The sequence below is a fragment of the Aquarana catesbeiana genome, linkage group LG04, assembly GCF_042186555.1.
Source record: "Aquarana catesbeiana isolate 2022-GZ linkage group LG04, ASM4218655v1, whole genome shotgun sequence".
NCBI lineage: Eukaryota > Metazoa > Chordata > Amphibia > Anura > Ranidae > Aquarana > Aquarana catesbeiana.
Genome location: NC_133327.1, coordinates 345,271,886 through 345,293,505, shown reverse-complemented (window position 1 = coordinate 345,293,505; position 21,620 = coordinate 345,271,886). Strand labels below are relative to the sequence as shown.

The window sequence follows — 21,620 nt, the reverse complement described above, 5'->3', positions numbered from 1 at the left end:
CACATGATTTGAAAGCTTTATTTTCTGGAAGACTTTGCAATGTTATTATAGTGATTTGTGTGGCAAGAGCACAGAATGTATTTGTGTTTTGGGATTTTTTATATATAAAGTTAATTTTGGTTTTGACATATATTCAATTTGTAGAGGAGAACCGCACCCAGCTTACAATTCAGTGCCAGCAATCAGGTCTTCCCACCGACCTTATATATAGAAGAAAAAGTCCAGAGGGTTGCTGCACTTAAAAACTTTCGGTTGCTTTATTTTCATGTAGTCACATTGAAAAATTACAAAGCAGGTACAATCTTTCCAGACATAATCTTGACATATAAATGCCTATAGATGCAGATATGGATGGATTTCGGGCTAGTATGCTTACGCCCTTCATAAGATCCATCTGAGCATATCTCAGACGGATCTTATGAAGGGCGTAAGCATACATTATATATATATATATATTATATACGTTTTTTAGGAAGATATTTTATGTTATAGTGATATTCTCTGGTGGAAATTTTATATTTGAGAAAGTGCTCCACGTTTGTATATATTTTGATTTCTTTTGATGTGTGAAGCACATTATAGTGAGAGCTGTTCTCAAATTAGATAGTTTTGGTTTCAGCAGTGCAGGGAATCACTTAGGTGTATTGGTTTTTTGATTAATGTAAAACCTTTATTACAAATGGAAAAAACTGTTGCTGTAACTGCTTAAAAAGCATTAGCTGGAGTTCATTTTTAATTGTCACTCAAGTCCATCTAAAACTACCCTCTCACCAGACAGACAATGCTACCATCTAAGGGTGGCTCCACTGCTTCTCCATAGTGTGGAGCCACCCTAAATCTGGCCATAGATGGATGTTTGTTTTTTTTACTTTGAGCCAGCGGGCTGATCAAAAAAAAAAAAATTACCCTATCGATACATTCAAGGTGGATGAAGGAATCCTCCCCACTGTGCTATTGTATTCTGACAGCAGGATCCCTCTGTGGTCAGAATACATTGATCAGCACTTCAGCCAATTGACTGCATGCGCTGATCGAATGAAAAATTTCCAGCGTTCCTGTTGGAGAGAATCTGATCATTAGATCAATTTCTCTTGAACTATACGGCCATAAATGGATCAAAATTAGCTTGGTCCTTGCTGAATCGGCCAATTTTCAGTCAATTTCATTCAATTTGCAGTCAATCCATCTATGGCCAGCTTGCTGAAGTGTGTTACTGGCTGGATCACCAGGTGAAAATAAAGGGAAAAAAGCCTAAAAAAAAGAAAACTAATACAGCCATAACATTTAAGGGTTGATAAGCTGCAATATACTGCATTTTCTGTATTTGGGTTTAATACCACCTTCAGCAGTACAGTCCTAACCTTGCTACAGTGGGTATAGAAAATAATAACCTGCTTTAAAATAATCACATTTTGTTGTGTTGCAGCCTGAAATGAAGACAGACACAGTTTTTGTTTTACCCATCTGTATTTACTGCAACCTATAACATCCAAGATAAAGATATAACACCAACATGTCAGAAAAAAATAAAATAAATTCAAAAACAGAATCACTGAGGTGGAAAAAGGATCACCCCCTCCTAAAAATGACTTGTAAACTCAATCCAGAGTAGCTAATCACCTTCTCAATGGCACACAAAGCCATTTGACTTTCAGTTTTGGTCATTTTGATCTTTTACTTGGCTGTTATAAGGTGCATTGAGTAGGTACAGTTGGGTAAAATGAAAACTCTGTATGTCTTCATTCATTTCAGGCCGCAAAGCAATAAAATGTGATTATTTTGAAGGGGGGGAGTTATTTTCTATACCCACTGTACATAAGTTGATGTAAAGCCACACCACTACATAGAAGCAACTGTTTGTCATAAGACTAAGCAGAATGACAGACCTTAAAGTGATTGTAAAGGTTTGTTTAAGAAATAAATAAATAATAACAAACATGTTATAATTACCTCCTCTGTGCAGTTGGTTTTGCACAACAGAGCAGCACGGATCCTCCTCTTCTCGGGTCCTTCTTTGCTGGTCCTGGCCCCTCCCTCCTATCGAGTGCCCCCTCAGCCAGCAGCTCTCTATGAGAGCATCCGAGGTGAGTCAGAGCTCCGTGTATCCATTCAGACACGGAACCCCGACCTGGCCCGCCCCTCTCTCCCCTGATTAGCTGACTGGCTTTGATTCACAGCTTCGAGAGCCAATGGAGCAACTGCTGTGTCTCAGCCAATCAAGGAGGAGTGTCCCGGATGGCTTATGCCCTGTACACACGGTCGGACATTGATCGGACATTCCGACAACAAAATCCATGGATTTTTACCGACAGATGTTGGCTCAAACTTGTCTTGCATACACACGGTCACACAAAGTTGTTGGAAAATCCGTTCGTTCTAAACGCGGTGACGTAAAACACGTACATCGGGACTATAAACGGGGCAGTAGCCAATAGCTTTCGTCTCTTAATTTATTCTGAGCATGCTTGGCACTTTGTGCGTCGGATTTGTGTATACACGATCAGAATTTACGACAACGGATTTTGTTGTCGGAAAATTTTATAGCAAGCTCTCAAACGGAAATTCCTGTGGAAAATGTGTGATGGAGCCTACACACGGTCGGAATTTCCGACAACAAGGTCCTATCACACATTTTCCATCGGAAAATCCTATCGTGTGTACAGGGCATTAGACACTCGTGGTCATCGCTGGAGAGAGCTGGGGATCAGGTAAGTAATTAGGGGGTGCTGGAGTGGCTGCCAGGGTCGGTTCTTCCACTAGGCAAGCTAAGCAGCCACCTAGGGCGCATTCAGGGCTCTGCAGCCGTGATCACTCACTTAGAAGAAGGAGAAGATTTGCAGTTACTCAATCAGCCTCCTATCCCCCTCCATCCCTGGGATCTGTGCGGTGCTGTGTCCAGCCGCCCTGCCAGCTCTCTGCCCACCTCCCTCCCTGAGCAATGTGCAGCTACTACAGGAGGTGGGCGGCATTGTGCAATGAGACAGCCGGGTTGAAACCACCCAGGTCCAGAATGGACACATAAAGTGCATGACGGGTATCTGCCCGGAACGGGGCCGCCGTTCCACTTGTCGTGATAGAGTCCAAAGTTAAGCTGCACCTACAGCTTGCCCCGCTCACCCAGCATGCATCTCTCCCATCGGGGCCCGGAGGGCAGAACCCAGAGATCACCTGACCTGTAATGTGGGGAGCTAGAGGAGGTCCCCATCTCCTGATCTTGTGACTGGTGACACTGGCTTCCGCTGCCTGACTTGTGGAGGGAGCCAGAAAAAAATGCCAGTGATAACATCCCTCAAGGTAAGAACCCCCCACCTTCTCCTGTCCACCTGGCTGCACCCCCCTCTGCCTGGCTGCACCCCCCACCTGGCTGCATCCCCCCTCCACCTGGCTGCATCCCCCCTCCACCTGGCTGCATCCCCCTCCCCTGTCCACCTGGCTGCACCCCCCCACCTGGCTACACCCCCCCACCTGGCTGCTTTCCCCCCTCCACCTGGCTGCATCCCCGTCCACCTGGCTGCATCCCCTCTCCACCTGGCTGCATCCCCCTTCCACCTGGCTGCATCCCCCTCTCCTGTCCACCTGGCTGCACCCCCTCCCCCTGGCTGCATCCACCCTCCACCTGGCTACAACCCCCTTCACCTGACTGCATCCCCCCTCCACCTGGCTGCATCCCCTTCCACCTGACTGCATCCCCCCTCCACCTGACTGCATCCCCCCTCCCCTGTCCATCTGGCTCTATCCCCCCCACCTGGCTGCACCCCTCCTCCCCTGTCCACCTGGCTGCATCCCCCTCCACCTGGCTGCATCCCCCTCCCCTGTCCACCTGGCTCTACCCCCCCTCCACCTGGCTGAACCCCTCCTCCCCTGTCCACCTGGCTGCATCCCCCTTCCACCTGGCTGCATCCCCCTCCCCCGACCACCTGGCTCTATCCCCCCTCCACATAGCTGCACCACTCATCCCCTCCACCTGGCTGCACCCCCCTCCCCTGCCCACCTGGCTCTACCCCCCTCCACCTGGCTGCACCCCTCCTTCCCTGTCCACCTGGCTGCATCCCCCCTCCACCTGGCTGTATACCCCCTTTCCTGCCCACCTGGCTCTGTCTTCCCCCCACCTCCTGGCTGTAACCCCCTCTCCTGTCCACCTGGCTGCACCCCCCCCTCCTGTCCCCCCCCCCCCACTGCCCAGCTCTGTTTCATTAGAGGAGACATCCAAGGTATAATTGACCCTGAATGTCTACAAAAAAGTACCTGTCACCTATATGCTATCACATAGGGGTCTATTGGTCCCCTATGTAATGGCAATAAAAGTTATGTAAAAAAAGAATAAAAATATAAAAATATGTTTTAAACATTTAAAGAGACACTTAAAAATACAAAACATTTTAGAGCTCACCTTCCCCTACCCACACACATACACACAAATGCATGTGATCGTGTCACCGTGCATGCTGAAGTGAGAGCAATAATTCTAGCATCAGAACTACTGCAAAACACTAACCTGATGTCCTGCAGGGGTATTTAAAGCGTTGCCTATGAAAAAATATAGGGTACTGACGTTTTTTGTTGCTTCATGGGTGCACACACACAAAGCCCCTGATGCCTCGTACATACAAGCGGATTTTCTGTTGGAAAAAACTTGGATGGTTTTTCCGACGGAATTCCGCTCAAGCTTGCCTTGCATATACACGGTCACACAAAAGTTCTCTGAACTTTCGACCGTCAAGAACGCGGTGACGTACAACACTACGACGAGCCGAGAAAATTACGTTCAATGCTTCCGAGCATGCGTCGAATTGTTTCTGAGCATGCGTAGGAATTTTGCGCGTCGGAATTTGTACAGACGATCGCATTTTTGGAACTTTTCCTGACCGAAAAATAGTGAACATGCTCTCAATCTTTTGCTGGCTGTATGGGAGCATACGCACGGTCACATTTTCCGACAAAAAGCTCTCATCGGAGTTTTGCTGGCGGAATTTCCGATTATGTGTACGTGGTATTACAGGTCATCAGTTTAGTGTTATGTACGAGTTCTGATGCTAGAATTATTGAATTAAATTTTGTTTTCTTTTTTTTTCTTTCTTGGGGGGGGGGCGCAAGTATCTGGTCTTGCCTAGAGCGCAAAATAGTCTAGCACCGGCCCTGGTGGCTGCTACACACAGAAGGTTTTTTATCTTAATGCATAGAATGCATAAAAAAACATTCTGCCTTTACAACTCCTTTATCTGAAGGAAGAGGACATTTAAACACAATTACTGTTGAGCTTCAGGAAGTATAGCCTTTGTATCAAATTTGCAAATACAAATATTCCCATGTGCATAAATATATATAGAAACTATTCATTTAGGTAGGGTAAGGTAAAATTTAGATTCCATTTAGAAAGAATCTGTCACCTACTACAAGATGTTTTCACTTTCAGTAATTCAATAATTAATTCAAAACATAACTTGTTTCTGACAAAATGTGGCAGTGTACAGTTTAATGTTACAATGTGAGTAAAATCAATCTAGGAAAATCCTTCCCAAATTATTCTCTGTGCTATACAGGCACAGAACAGCTTCTTGGAGTTGAAGTCCATGCTGCTTGTATACAGCTGGTAAGCTACTCTGGGCAAAAGTTTGGGAGAGCAAAATGAAAGACACCAACCTAATGGTTGTCTACTGCTCATTAGTCAGCATAACTACAAGTCAAAAAAGGTTTTGGATTGTCTTAAGCTGGCTACACATTATACAATTTATTTATTTTCAATTTCCTTTAGATTTACCTTCAACTATGTAATGCAAGGGCCTGCCTGGTTACCTACAATTTGAAAGTGTTTAGGTTTGACCTCATATTTTTTGGTTTTGGTAAATTTAAAGAAAACTTGTACAATAAATTGTATAATGTGTAAACAGCTTTAGTCTGTTCTACAATATGTGATCTAATCTCACTTATGTTGGATATGTAAGGCAAACAGGTTGTACATGAATATCAGTATTACCTTGGAATCACATTCAATAGGTTTTTTACATCCTTCACATATATTTGCAAAAAGGTTTTCAAAGCATTTGATGCAGTAGGGATTGTCATCCTTAACGGTGTATTTCTTTCCATAGAGAGATTCCTTACAGCTCTGGCAGTCGAAGGCCGCGTTATCCATAGCGGAATGGCAGCTGAATACAAGGAAATATTCAGTTAATAGTATAAATTACTGGAGAGCTATGAAACTACTTTAATAGAATATGGTATGCTACACAAAATATATGCTTTATATTTATCTGGTGCACCCAATCTTTTCAGTTTGAATACGTTTTTATTAAAGATTTGAGATACAGTTAACGATGTAGAAAAATACACAGATATGGACAATACACAACTAGTTGCCCGAACTATAACAGCCAGTATCATGGGGTCACATTGAAGCATAACAGAAGCCTGTAGATTTGAAAACCTGGTAAACCTAATCTTTTCTATCCCTTATCTAAGAGCTTGTTTGCACTTGCTGAAAAAAACACATAGTTAAGTTGCATTTTATACCACACTCCATCTGCACCCCAGTAAGCTGAAAAGGTAGCGGCTAGAGCTGTACACATGTCATGGCCACCATGGATTGCTTCATGATAGTGGCAGGAATTAAACACCCCGTCAAATTCAGCGGGCAATACCGCCTACTGAAGATGACCAATTCAAAAGAATAGGACTACGCTGCAACTGCCCTGCAAATGTGTGTAATGCATGAAGTTGCAGCATGGTGGTGTGGCATTTAGGGGGTCAAACAGGCAGTGAGAAGGTGACATATTGCCCCCTCACTGCCTGTCAAATGCCACGCTCAGTTTGCTTTTTAGAAGTACGGCATAGCTTGTGGCATGTTTAAACAAGCCTAAAAGAGAATATTCAGATCATTTTCTGTTGCAGAATTTGCAGAGCTGCCTGTTCGGAAGACTGGAAGGTAATTCCCACAAGGTGCATATTTCCAGGGCCGTCTTTAAGGCAGAGCAAAAGGGGCAGCTGCCCTGGGCCCTGCCATTGTTGTCGGTCCCAAAGCAAGTAACTAATCTATCCTCCAACTGTCCCAGTTTAAATTCCCTTGTCCTTTGAAGTTTTAGTCCCGTGCTGTGTCCCAATATCTCAGTGTGAAGTGCTGCTACTAATGCTACCCAGCTCTGCCTTATTGTGTACAGATGACAGATGATAATGGCTGCATTCATATGTAAATAGATGCAGACAGGCAGCATTCACATGTAAATACAGACAGGCAGCATTCATATGTAAATAGAGGTGGCATTCATATGTCTATCATGTCCCCCTGTGGTCATATCCACCATCACATATACTGAATGCTGCCCACTGGGGAGATAAAGGGGCATTCTTGAAAGTCCTGCCCACAACTGTGGTCATTCAGCCCAACATCAGCCTGTTATGCAAATGTAAGCAAATTGGTGGTGGTGGGGGGGGTAGTGTGGGGTGTGCAGAGGTATGCAGAGAAGGAATTACAGTTTGGGTGCACAGGAGAGCAAAGAGGGAATGTATAGAGGTAAGGAAGGTGGGTGCAAAGATGAGCAGAGGAGGCAGGTAGAGTTAAAGGGGGGAGGGTTGGAGTGGAGAGAATGGGGAGGTGCAGAGGTTAGCAGGGGTTTTAGGCTGCAAAGAAGTACTGACTTGGTGGATAAAGATGTAGGTAGCATGTAGGGTAGCCCAAATATTTCAATGGGCTGCTCTATGCGCTAGAAATGCTAGAAATAAGAAACGCTTTTTCAAAATCACGTGGTTGCACAGCACATGTCAGCAGATGCATGAGGATGTCATTAACAATTAATGCCACTGCTGTGTATCTGCTAAAGGGCAGCATGTTTCTGTGGTGTCAGGAAAGTGATTTTGCATGCGTTCTAGACACACACAAATGTGAACATAGGCTAAATGTCTCAGTTACATTGGTGGTCAGTGCAAATCTTCTCATTACATTGGGGCTTGGTGTACAATCCGTTCTTTCACACTAGTGGCCAGTGTGAAGGTCCCCCTTACATTAGTGGTCGGTGTAAATCCCTCCTTACATTGGTGGTTACTGTGAATGCTCCTATTACATTAGTGGTCAGTGTAAATCCCCATTACATTGGTGGTTATTGTAAATCTTCTCATTACATTGGGGCTTGGTATACACTCCTTTTATTCACACTAGTGGCCAGTGTAAAGGTCCCACTCCTTACATTGTTGGTTACTGTGAATGCTTCTATTACATTAGTGGTCAGTGTAAACCCCTATTACATTGGTGGCGGCCAGTGTTGAAACTCCTCATTATATTGGTAGACGGTAACAAAATCAGCATTGCCATTGATAACACCCTCCCCCCAACACTGCCACTGATCCCAGAAGTTCTAGGATCCCTAGGAGTTTTCTGTCTATTGATGGGCCCCCTCACCACCCCAGTCCATGGTGTGCAGTCAGGAGGAGAGTGAAATTGCATGGGGGGGGGCAAGAAAACGTTTGCCCAGGGTCCAATCAATATTAAAGACATCCCTGCATATTTCTAGTAGAGCACTGTGTTTGGATGAAGAGGATGGTCAGTGCTGGATCAGTCTACATTTCACATAATGGCTCCTGTGTGTTCTGCACACAGAGTCAGAACTTCATTGGAGATGAGCTTCATTTTTTTTTCCTCAAAGCCAGACACCTCGTGAAAGGTCATTTACTTCCAATGTGATCATCCAGAAACAAAAAGTACAACTTTTCATATTTAGAACTATATTTTCCGTTCAGCTTTGGCACTGTGTCAGTGTTTTTTTTTTCTTTGTACCTGGCACAGTTTAGGACAGTCATGTGCTAACAATGCTCAGCAGCAGGACTGTTACTGTGTTTAAGAATAATATTCAACTGTTTGTGTTCATTATTTAGATACAGAGATAATAGTGCCAATGAACACCTCAGTAAATACTTTGCTTTGTTTCACCAATTATAAGATACCTTATTGATTTGAGGTTTGCTTGTTCTGTTCACATACTGTAAATTACTATACATGCATCAGTCATAACTTTATGACCCTTGACATGTTAGGCAAATAACATCTCATTACAGTGGCCTCTGAAAGTGGGTGAGATATATTAGGCAGTAAGTGAACATGTTGTCCCTGAAGTTGATGTGTTAAGAGCAGGAAAAAAGTGCATTGCAGATTTTTGCTTATGGGGCTACATAGCCACAGACTGATCAGGGTGTCCCCTGTCCACAGCCAAAATGACTACAGTGGGCATGTGAGCCTGACAGTGGCCTGGTCTAATCAATCACATTTTCTTTTACATCATGTGTATCACTTACCTGGGAAAGAGATGGCACCAGGCTGCACTATATTATTATTATACAGGATTTATATAGCGCCAACAGTTTATGCAGCGCTTTACAATATAAAAGGGAGACAATACAGTTATAATACAATAAAATACAAGAGGATTAAGAGGGCCCTGCTCAGAAGAGCTTACAATCTAATAACTATAGAAAAAAGGCAAGCCGGCAGAGGCAGTGTGATGTTTTGGGCAGAGTTCTATTGGTAAATGTTGGTCCTGTCATTCAGGTGGATATTACTTGACACGTACCACCTACCTAAACATTGTTGCTGACCAAGTACACTCCTTCATGGAAACCGTATTCTCTGATGGCAATGGCCTCTTTCAGCAGGAGAAAGTGCCCTGTCACACTGCAAAAATGGTTTGTGGAACACAACAACAAGTTCAAGATGTTGACTTGCCCTCCAAATACTCTCAGATCTCAAACCAATCGAGCATCTGTGGGATGTGCTAGAAAGACAAGTCTGATCCATGGAGGCCCCATCTGTCAACGTACAGGACTTAAAGGATCTGCTACTGACGGGTTGGTGACAGACACCCAGTGCTGGGACACACAGGGGGGCTCTGACACACAGGTGGGCTCTGACACACAGGGGGGCTCTGACACACAGGGGGGCTCTGACACACAAGGGGGCTCTGACACACAGGAGGGCTCTGACACACAGGGGGGCTCTGACACACAGGGGGCTCTGACACACAGGGGGGCTCTGACACACAGGGGGCTCTGACACACAGGGGGGCTCTGACACACAGGGGGGCTCTGACACACAGGGGGGCTCTGACACACAGGTGGGCTCTGACACACAGGGGGGCTCTGACACACAGGGGGGCTCTGACACACAAGGGGGCTCTGACACACAGGAGGGCTCTGACACACAGGGGGGCTCTGACACACAGGAGGGCTCTGACACACAGGGGGGCTCTGACACACAGGAGGGCTCTGACACACAGGGGGGTTCTGATTCCCAACGTCTATGGAAATTGCAGCTTGCTGAAATAATGTTTCCCCATCCTTTGTCCCCAGTCTGCACATGTACAGAGCTCTAAGCTAACACCTCAGCTCTTTGCTGGGAATGTGGGGCTGACAGAGCAGGGGAAGGCTCAGTAGACTGACAGGAGGCTGGGCTAATAGGGACAGGTATTTTTTTTCATTGCACCCAGCTTATTTCAGGCAAATAATATAGTAAGTACACTGCTGTTAATGAGGCATATCCTGTGTTCAGCATAGGAGACAGCTGGCGGGAGTTAGTTAAGCAATGTATCCCCTCCCCATACACAAGTACTAGATGGATCAGCAGAGAACATTAACAACTGAAAAGTCCCAGTATATATTCCCAACATATATAAGAATTGTTCTTCTCTTTTAGTAAACCTGCTCTGCAAAGTACAGGGTGGGTTTACAGCACAGCCAGGTACAGATGGAAGGCAGTTTGGAAGCAGTGGGGACTCACATGGAAGAAAGCTGACATCCATCCTGTGAGATCTTCATGTTGGGAGAGCTGTGTGATGTATGCAGGGGGTGGGAAGCAATGATCGGGACTGCACTGTTGTGTTATCATCTTGCTCCGCCCACCTGTAGAGGAGCTTTCAGTGTCACAGCCCGATCCAGCCAGACTGATGAGAAATCAAGCCCGGGAGAGTGAATTCTTCGCCCTCTGTGCCAGGATGTGGTTGCCGCTGGCAAGCAATATGTATGGGCGCATCCTCAGCCCACTTTTTGGGCAGGCTGTAGCATTGAGTGAAGCCATAACCTAAATATACTCTGCCCAGATTCCTCTGCATACTGCTGCAGGCAACCCAGTGCCCCCTCCCGCACCCCGCCCAGGGCAGCCGCCCCTCCCGCCCACCCCTTGTATCGGCCCTGCAGACACCACATCATACCTTTGGAGGTCAAGTGGTGCCCATGCTGTGACGGGTCTGGCCTGTTTTGGTGGCAAATGGAGGACCTACTCAATATTGGGTGGGTGATCATAAAGTTATGGCTGATTGGTGTATATTAGTACTATTTATATGAGTATGATGCTAAACTGCAACATATGTTAAAAAGTAAAGCCTTTACATTTATTTGTTCATTATTATTATTATTATTCAGGATTTATATAGCGCCGACAGTTTACGCAGCGCTTTACAACATTAGGGCAGACAGTACAATTACAATACAATTCAATACAGGGGGGAATCAGAGGGCCCTGCTCGTTAGAGCTTACAATCTAGGAGGGAGGGTCAAGTTATACAAAAGTGTAATAGCTGTGGGGGATGAGCTAATGGAGAAAATAGTGCAGTTGTTAGATGGAGGCAGGATAGGCTTCTCTGAAGAGGAAGGTTTTCAGGGATCGCCTAAAAGTGGATAAATTTGGAGAGTCTGACAGATTGGGGTAGGGAATTCCAGAGGATAGGCGAGGCTCGGGAGAAGTCCTGGAGGCGGATATGGGAGGCGGTGATGAGGGAGCTAGAGAGCAGGAGGTCTTGGGAGGAACGGAGATGGCGATTAGGTTGGTATTTTGAGATTGGTTAGTGATGTAGCTGGGGCAGAGTTGTGGATGGCTTTGTAACTTATTGTTAGTATTTTGAATTTAATTTGTTGGGTGAGTGGTAGCCAATGGAGGGATTGGCAGAGAGGGGTAGCAGACACTGAGCGGTTTGTAAGGTGGATGAGTCTGGCAGCAGCATTCATGATGGATTGAAGGGGGGATAGTCTATTTAAAGGTAAGCCAATTAGGAGTGAGTTGCAGTAGTCAAGGCGAGAGATAACCAGGGAGTGAATCAGGAGCTTTGTGGTTTCATTGGTTAGAAAGGGACGTAGTTTGGAGATGTTGCGGAGGTTGAGGCGGCAAGCTTTGGAAAGTGATTGGATGTGGGGCCGAAAGGAGAGTTCAGAGTCCAGGATAACACCTAGCACCCTGACATGTGGGGACGGGTGGATGGTTGTGCCATTGTTCTTGACAGAGAAGTCAGGGGAAGAGGCACGTGGGGGAGGAAATATTATAAGCTCGGTTTTGGACAAGTTGAGTTTGAGGAAGTGGTGTGACATCCATACAGATATGTCGGTTAGTAAGTTAGTGATGCGCGAGGAGACTGATGGAGTGAGTTGAGGGGTGGAGAGATAGATTTGTGTGTCATCAGCATAGAAATGATATTGAAAGCTGTGAGAGGCTATCAGCTGACCTAGGGAAGAGGTGTAGATTGAAAATAAAAGAGGTCCAAGAACAGAACCTTGGGGAACCCCAACAGAGAAGGGAAGAGGAGTGGAGGAAGTAGAATTGTTAGTGACACTGAAGGTTCGTTGGGATAGGTAGGATGAGAGCCACTGAAGAGCACAGTCACGGAGACCGAGGGAGTAAAGTTTTTTTTTGAGGAGGAGGGGGTGGTCAACCGTGTCAAAGGCAGCTGAAAGTAGGAGTACAAAATAGTGTTCGTTGGTTTTTGCAGTTAGAAAAAAGGTCCTTTAAAATTTAGTGTAGATTTTTCTCAGTTAATCTGCTTCCTCTCTTATAGAGAAATTCATTTGTTTTTTTCCTAATTTCTCCACTTATTACACTTAGTGATGCTGACATATACTGATTACAAGTCTGGCTGATTCAGTTAACTGATAATTAAACTGACTGACTTCATAGGCATATCTAGGGCAGACAGTTCATACTGTCTGACATCTAAATTAAGTGTTTAGAGGCAATATTCTACATGCTTTCTGGAAATACTGGTACATTCATTTGTAAAAACAGGGCAATTAGGACAAGTGATGAGCAAGTCAATTTATTGAAGGTTTGGCAAATCTGGTTCAAAATTCAAAGAACCCAAACTTTGTGGCGAATCCCACAGAAGTCTATCAGAGTGAATCCTGCTGTTAAATTCTTCAGATTTATGGGCTAATAGGCAAGCTATTGTAAAAATAGATTGTATGGGGATCTAGGCACTGCCATGGACAACATTTAAAAGAGCAAAACAAGTTTTTCAGAACACTGTAAGGTAGGAACTGGGTCTTTTTCCTTGTCAAAAGAAGTTTATTGAGTATACAATGTTATAAAGATACATAAAGTAAGTTTACAAGGATCTATAAAGTAAGCTCATTGTTTTACAGTAGGGTTTATATAGGTAAATATCATGAAATTTCAAATATTAAACATTGGGTTCACGTAAACCTTAATTAAAGATATATATCATTTCCTTAGTTACTTTTTTAGGTATTTAAATGATTTATACCTACTATACATATTGTTTACAAGTAGAGTGTATATAGGTCAAATAAATTCTGATAATGAGCTTTAATCGTAAGGTGGAGAAAAGGAAAGAGAAAGAAGAAAAAGGGTTGAAAGGTAGAGGTATGGTCCACAAGGTTGTCCCGCTCGTCAGTTTATTATTCTTTTTAGTTCTCTTTGAAGCCTTAGAATGGGTGTCTCTGTAAGTCATTTAATCTGTTACCATGGCAACAGGACAGAGTCATTGAAGTTTGACAGGAACTGTTGTTTTATCCAAGGATGCCAAAGTTTTTCAAATTTTGGAATTTGATTTTGATCGATGGCTACCATCTTAGCATGGGACATTGTATTATTCATTCTGTGAATTGTTTCTGCTAGTACCAATATAGGAGATTTCCATGCCTTGGCCACTGTTTGTTTTGCAGCCGTTATTAGTTGGATCATAAGTTTGAATTGAGAGAGTGTTAACCATTCCGGTTTTAGATTAAGTAAAGTTAAATATGGATCTGGTTGTATTATTTTTTTAAATATTTTAGATGCAATCACGAAGACTTCCTTCCAGAAGGTTTGGATTACTGGGCACGTTAACCATATGTGTAAATATGTGCCTATTTCTGGGCATCCTCGAAAACAAAGAGCTGAGGTATTAGGTGAATATTTTGCCACTCTAGCGGGTACAAGATACCAGCGAGTTAGGACTTTATAATTTGTCTCCAGTGCTAAGATGTTGGGTGAAGATGACTTAGATGTGAGCCATATGTTAGACCAGTCCGTGTCTTCTAAAGTTCGTCCCAGGTCCTCCTCCCACCTCTGAACGTAAGAGGGTCTATTAAGATTTGCTACTCCATATAATTGATTATAAAGTGATGAAATTGTACCTTTAGCAAATGGATCTTTTGTACAGATTGATTCAAAAATGGATAATTGGGATAATGGTGTATCCCCCTTTAGGAATGGTGTATAGAAATTTTTGATTTGGAGATATCTAAATATCTCAGAGTTTGGTAGATCATATTTTTCTCTAAGCGATGGGAACGAAAGGAATGATTTAGATGCTATGAAGTCATTTAGTGTCTGAATGCCTGATGTTGTCCAAGCTTTAAAAGAATTTGGGTAGATCCATGTCGGATAAAAGGCCGTATTTCTGATAAAAGAAAGGAGAGGATTGTGTGGAGATTGTAACTGATATTTGGTTTTTAGTTTATCCCAGAGAGATAAGAAGTGTTTAGTTATGGGATTATGAATTTTAAAGCGGTCTTTAGGATCAAGCCATAATAAATTTGATATTAATAGAGGGTCATTTTCTGAAGCCTCTATAAATACCCATAATGGGATTTCCTGTTTTGCATGGTATTTGGACAGACTGGCCAAATGTGCTGCTCTGTAGTAGTTAGTAAAATTAGGGTATCCCAGGCCTCCTTTATTTTTGGGAAGATGTAGTGTGTGTATAGGTATACGTGGTTTAGAAGAGCCCCATATAAACGAAGTTGCTCTTTTTTGTACTATTCTCAAAAAATAGGAAGGAATTGGAATAGGGAGGACTCTGAATAGATAAAGCAATTTGGGTAGAATAGTCATTTTGATTGCATTAATCTTCCCTATCCAGGATAAAGGAAGTTGCGACCATTGTTTTATTAGATTTGTGATCTGTCTTAATACAGGAGGATAATTGGTTGAGAATAAGTCAGAATGAGATGCTGTTAAATGAATTCCACGATATGGGATTGATTTTTCTGCCCATGTGAATGGGAGTGCAGCCCTAGCCGGGATCAACTCCATGTTTGTGAGTGAAATATTAAGCACTAGGCATTTCTTAGGATTAATCATAAGGCCGGATAGGGCTGCAAACCCATCAAGAGCTGGTATTAAGTTAGGACCAGAGACCTGTGGTGATGATAGGAAAAGTAATATATTGTCTGCAAATATACATAATTTGTGTGTAATACCTCCTACTTCAATGCCAGTTATAGTTTGGTTTGTTCTGATGTATTGGGCCATGGGTTCAAGTATAAGGGCAAATAATAAGGGAGATAATGGGCAACCCTGTCGGGTACCTCTTTCGATATTAAGGCTTCAGATTTGTATCCAGCATATTTTATATAGGCTTTGGGTTTATTATATAATGCTTTGATCCATGTTAAAAAGTGGGCTCCAAAACCCCATTTTTGTAATGAATATTGCATATATTGCCAGGATACTGTGTCAAATGCCCTCTTAATATCGAGAGATAGAAAACATAAAGGGATTTTCCGTTTTTTAGCAATATGTGCCAATAACACTGCCCTGCGTATATTATCGCCTGCCTGTCTATTTGGCATGAAGCCTACTTGATCTCTATGTATTAATTTTCCTATAATGCTATTGAGGCGTTTTGCTATTATTTTTGCTAATAATTTAATATCGAGGTTTAACAGAGAGATAGGCCGATAATTCACACAGGAAGTATCATCAGAAAGGGGTTTTGGGATCATACAAACAATTGCCATTAGTGTTTCTTGCCGAAAAGAATGTCCATCTAGAAGTTTGTTAAAAGTTTCAGTGAGAATGGGAGAGAGTATTTCTGAGAATGTTTTATAGTATAAAGCCGAGTAGCCGTCTGGGCCTGGTCTTTTGTTAAGTTTTAGGTCTTTTATGGCGTTAGCAACTTCATCTATAGTTATAGGCTCAGCCTCTGTAGGATTAAATTCATTGTTTGTCTTGTATAAAGTTGCGAGATGTGAGTGAAATTTATGGACTATTTTAACTGGATTACAAGTGTAAACATTTTTTGATAATTTCAAACGTATTGGTTTGAAAGATTTGTTAGTTGAATTTAATGCCCGAGCCAAATATGTACCTGGTTTGTTTGTATTCATGTAGAAATTGTGTTTGGAGCGTTTGAGGGATTTATCAACTGACTTTTTGCGTTCCCGTTTAAATAGTGCCATTTGTCTTTGTATTGTACCACGCAAGACAGGCTTATGAGCTTCCCACAGTGTTATTGGGGAGATGTCTGTTGTATTATTAATTGATATGTATTCCTTTAAAGCTTGTTCAATGGCCATCTGATGTAGTGGGTGTTTGAGCATTATGTCCGGTAAGTACCACGTTGGGTCATGCGCTTTTGGTATGGCTGAGGCTATAGTAGTGTATACTGCATTATGGTCAGACCACGGAATCGGAATTATATCTGATGCAATAATTTCTGGTATCATTCCTATTGTTAGAAAAATATGATCTATTCTGGTGAAGGTTTGATGAGGGTGCGAGAAATAAGTGAATTTCTTTTTCATTGGGTTACTTTCTCTCCATGAATCTACCAGATTGTATTTGGAAAGAAGTTGAGAAAAAGGTAATCTAGAGGTTATTTTGGATGGTGTAAAAGGTGATTTATCTAGAAATGGGAGGAGGACCTGGTTTGAATCCCCACACATTATCACTGTTCCTATTTTGTGTGTATTAATCACTTGTAATATATGTGAGAGGAATGGTGTAGGTTGTTTGTTAGGAGCGTAGTAGGAAATCACCGTGATTGCTGTATCCATTATATAACCCATGAGTATAAGGTATCTACCTTCTGGGTCTTTAATTTCTGATGATAAGGTGAATGGTGTGGATCGGTGAAATGCAATTAGAGTTCCCCTTTGCTTGGTACAGGCAGAAGCCGTGTAAATTTGTTGATAAAAAGGAGAAATATATTTTGGAGTAGAATCTTTGGTGAAGTGTGTTTCTTGGAGGCATACTATGTGAGCCTTCTTGTTATGGAAAGTACGGAAGGCTTTGGTCCTTTTTTGAGGGACATTTATTCCCTGAACATTCAGGGAAAGTATATTAAGTGGTGCCATGGCAATAGATCAAATAGTTTTGACTTACTTTTTGTTATGCAGAGCTGACTGCGCAGATCAACCTGTGTGGACTGAAGAGATGAATAGATAGAAAAGAAACCAGTGAATTCTGGAGTAAAGAGTAAACAAAAAACATATGAGATTAGATGATACATTGTATAAATTATTTTTTGCAAGTAATCACAATTTACCCGTGAAAGAGAATAAATATCTCTCTCAGGGGAATAAGTGCCTTCGTCACACTCCCACATAATATGGTTGGGAGAATGAGGAGGGCTAATGGGGTTACACGGATCTTCCGCTTACAGGAGAGAAGTGCTATGTCAAAAGACATCAAAATGATGTTTCATTAATTGGAGTGCAGAATATAGTTTTTGTTGAAATTATTTATTCCAGGGTGGTTGTATATGGTTAGTCTTGCCCTAGGCTAAATAATTCAGTTAGAAAGGTACTGTTAATAACTTTGGTATTGATGAAGATAGTTTGAATTATTGTGGGATTTTAACCCTTTTAGAGTAAACAATTACATATTTTATTCATATGTAACTGTTTAGATATGTTAACTCATAAAATTGAGGTTGTATTGCTTCAGATTAGAATAAACAAAAACATAATTCTAGGAACTGGTTAGGTAATAATATATTTGTTCTAAGAAAAGAAAGAAAAAGCTTCCATTACTTCTGGATTATTGAACATATTTGTCCTAAAAAGTAATAAATCTATTGTTATTACCTGATAATATATAACTGAACAAGAATTTCCTTATTTCACTTATAGATTTTAAGGCTATATGAATCAGAAGTAATAAGAAATATAACTGGAATGTAACATGATCCCACACAGTGTGTGACTATCAGAATGCAGTTACATAACGGCCTCTTTTGTGAGAATGATGATTCCCACTTTGTTCTGAAATTTTCTGGGTGCTGCCTGAAGGTGAAGATGATGCCATTCTTCTGCGTGTGGGAGTGTTGCTGCTTGTGGGTTCTGTCAGATTTAATTTTAAAAGGGTTTGTTGTAGTTCATCTGCTGATCTGCTTCTGTAAATTGTACCTTGGTAGTTAAATCTGACTGAAAAGGGGAAGCCCCATTGATACATAATGTTGTGGCGTTGCAGTTCCATTAGTTGGGGTTTCATGGATCGTCTTTTAGTAATAGTAAGTTGGGATAGGTCAGCAAAAATTTGATAATTGTGTCCTTGAAAATTAAGTTCCTTTTTTTCTCTTGCAGCAATTAGTATTTGTTCTTTCGTTCTGTAATAATGACATTTTGTGATTATATCACGTGGGGGTCCATCTTTCTTTTTGGCTGTGAGGGCTCTGTGTACTCTGTCCAGTTCTAAACGTTCAATAGGGATATCTGGCTTTAGTTCTTGTAATAGAGCAGTAATAGTAGATTGCAGGTCTGTCATAGTTTCAGGTATTCCCCTTATGCGCAAGTTTGAACGTCTGGCTCTATTTTCGTAATCTTCGAGCTTAGTTTGAAGTATTAAATTCTCTTTTTTTAATTGTTCCAATTCTGTTATATTTTCTTGGGTTGTAATTTCGATTTCATCCATTTTTATTTCTAAGGCTGCGGTGCGGTTTCCCAGCTCTCTTATTTCTTTGGTTAGGCTGTTTGTTATTTGGTCTGAGGTTTGTTTTAAAGCCTTATGAAGCATCTTTTCAAATATTACTGGGGATACTGAGGAGGCTTGTGGAGAAGTTTGTGAGAGGATTTGTTCTGTATCTGACTCAAATAGAGAGTCTTGCTGTGACATTTTCTGTCTGTGAGAGTGCCCTGATGCTGTATCTTGTGAGGTGACTGGAGCTGCTTCAGCTGCAGTGAGTGCCTGTGAGCTCTTTGTGAGGTGATTTTTATTTCTGCCACGGTTTCCTTACAGTACCATATTTCCTGCCCAAACTTTCACAGTTTGTTCCCTGGGGCAAAAAGGTTCAAATGGATACCTTTTGAGCCTGCAGGCTCCGCTTTGTCCTTCTCTTCTCTCCTCAGCGGTGTGGAGCTCTAACAATGCATGTCTGCTCCGCTAGGCTCCGCCTCCTGCCCCCCGCAACTGGGTCTTTTTCATGCATGTTACAGAACGGAACAATTCTATTGGACACCGTCAGTCACTTTGTATTGTGGCATTACACATTTTGGGTGTGTCATTGATTTTTTTTTTAACTTTTACATTGACATGGCTTAAATACACAAGCAGCACCCTAATCTGAGTCATTTCAACTTCAAAAAGGCTTTTTTTTTTTTAAGTAGTTTTGGACATGGCATCTGTTTTTTTGGTAATAGACCTGCATTGACCTTTGGAAGTAGCAGCCACAATAGATAGAGAAATTCTCATTAGGGCAAAGACCTATTTCCACAGTACCACACTGCATTCAAAATAAAATCAAGTCAATGCAGAATTTATAAAGAAAAAAGACTTCAAAGCCAAAACCCCACATTCCACAAAATCCCTACCATTCCTTTATCCCAAATTCTTCCAAAAATAATCAAACGATAGACCTCAGGCATGTGTTTGGTAGAAATTGGGTATCATCTTGGACAGTACGTGAACACTTCAATAGGCAGCAAGCAGGTTTTATCTTACAATAAAAATTAGAATCTGAGAGACAATAGCTACAAATATTTTAGAGTGGCTGGATAGAATGTGAGAAGGTTGGCTAAGCCGCAATTTAAGAGAGTGAAGGTTTTTTGTCTTAAAATCAAGAGTGTATTATCTGAAATTTAATAGCCGCAACTATTGTACAGTGGCTGGACAATATGTAAGCAACTTGGTTAAGCTGGCCATAGATGGATTGAATCTCGGTCGGTTCAGCAGGGACCAGCTGAGATTCGAACCATCCATGCATGGGCAGGCGGATTGTACACAAGTCGATCCATTGATCGACTTGAGTACAACCAGCACATCGGATTTTTAGCAGGAAAGAAAATTGCATAATCTATGGCCTGCTTTAGGCCACAAAATAAGAAAAAGAGATTATACAGACTGTATTATCTGAGAGACAACAGCCACAAATAATATTTTTGAGCAATAAAGCAACTGAATAGGCTGCAAACTCCAAGGGGCAAAGCAGAATTTACCCTGTAGCAAACATTAGAAATTTTGCAGCTGACATTGAGCTGTGGAAACATTAAGTGGTACTCTTATGCCCTGTATACACGGTCGGATTTTCCAATGGAAAAAGTGCGATCGGATTGTGTTGTCGGAAATTCCGATCATGTGTGGGCTCCATCTGACTTTTTCCGTCGGAATTTCCGACACACAAAGTTTGAGAGCAGGATATAAAATTTTCCGACAACAAAATTTGATCATTTAAATTCCGATCGTGTGTAGACAAATCTGACACACAAAGTGCCACGCATGCTCAGAATAAATTAATAGATGAAAGCTATTGGCTACTGCCCCGTTTATAGTCCCGATGTACGCGTTTTACGTCACCGTAAATGTCACCCGATGTACGCGTTTTACGTCACCATCGGATTTTCCGACAACTTTGTGTGACCGTGTGTATGCAAGACAAGTTTGGCCCAAAATCCATCTGAAAAAATCCGATGGATTTTGTTGTCGGAATGTTCAATCAATGTCCGATCGTGTGTGCAGGGCATTACAGTGCCAAAGCACCAGAATAGGTCACACTTATTGAGTCACAGTGCAGGATTTATCCTGCAGCAAAAAATAGAACATTTGCAGCTGTGGTCAAGCTGCTGAAATATCTCGCGCCTTTAACCGCTTGCCAACCGGCTCACGTCGATATACGTCGGCAGAAGGGCACGTACAGGCATATTAACGTACCTGTACGTTGCCCTTTAAGAAGCGGCTTGCGGGCGCGTGCGCCCACCACAAGCTTCGTGAGTGTGATTGCGGGTCCCGCGGACTCGATGTCCATGGGGATACTCTTGATTGTGTCACGGAGAGGAACTTTACATTAGCATGTCCCCGTTCTGCCTAGTGACAGGACACTGATCACAGCTACCTGTAATTGGGAGCGGTGATCAGTGTCATATCACACATAGCCCATCCCCCCCACAGTTAGAATCACTCCCTAGGATACACTTAACCCCTTTACTGAACCCTAGTGGTTAACCTCTTCACTGCCATTCACATTTACACAGTAATCAATGCATTTTCAACGCACTGATCGCTGTATAAATGTGAATGGTCCCAAAATAGGGCCAAAAGTGTCTGATGTGTCCGCCATAATGTCGCAGTCATGATAAAAATCGCTGACCGCTGCCATTACTAATAAAAAAAAAATATTAATAAAAATGCCATAAAACTATACCCTATTTTGTAGATG

The 21,620-nt window shown here is 42.3% G+C and overlaps 1 protein-coding gene across 3 annotated transcripts in view; it reads right to left on the bottom strand.

The window, feature by feature from the left end:
- Positions 1-21,620, bottom strand: part of FHL5 (four and a half LIM domains 5) — a 105,879-nt gene that overhangs the window by 31,466 nt on the left and 52,793 nt on the right. For all 3 annotated transcript variants that reach the window (XM_073626968.1, XM_073626965.1, XM_073626967.1), the window contains exon 2: positions 5,975-6,146. In XM_073626968.1, the coding sequence (XP_073483069.1) occupies positions 5,975-6,133 (159 nt within the window). In that variant the 5' untranslated portion in view covers positions 6,134-6,146. The remainder of the gene's footprint in view (positions 1-5,974; positions 6,147-21,620) is intronic.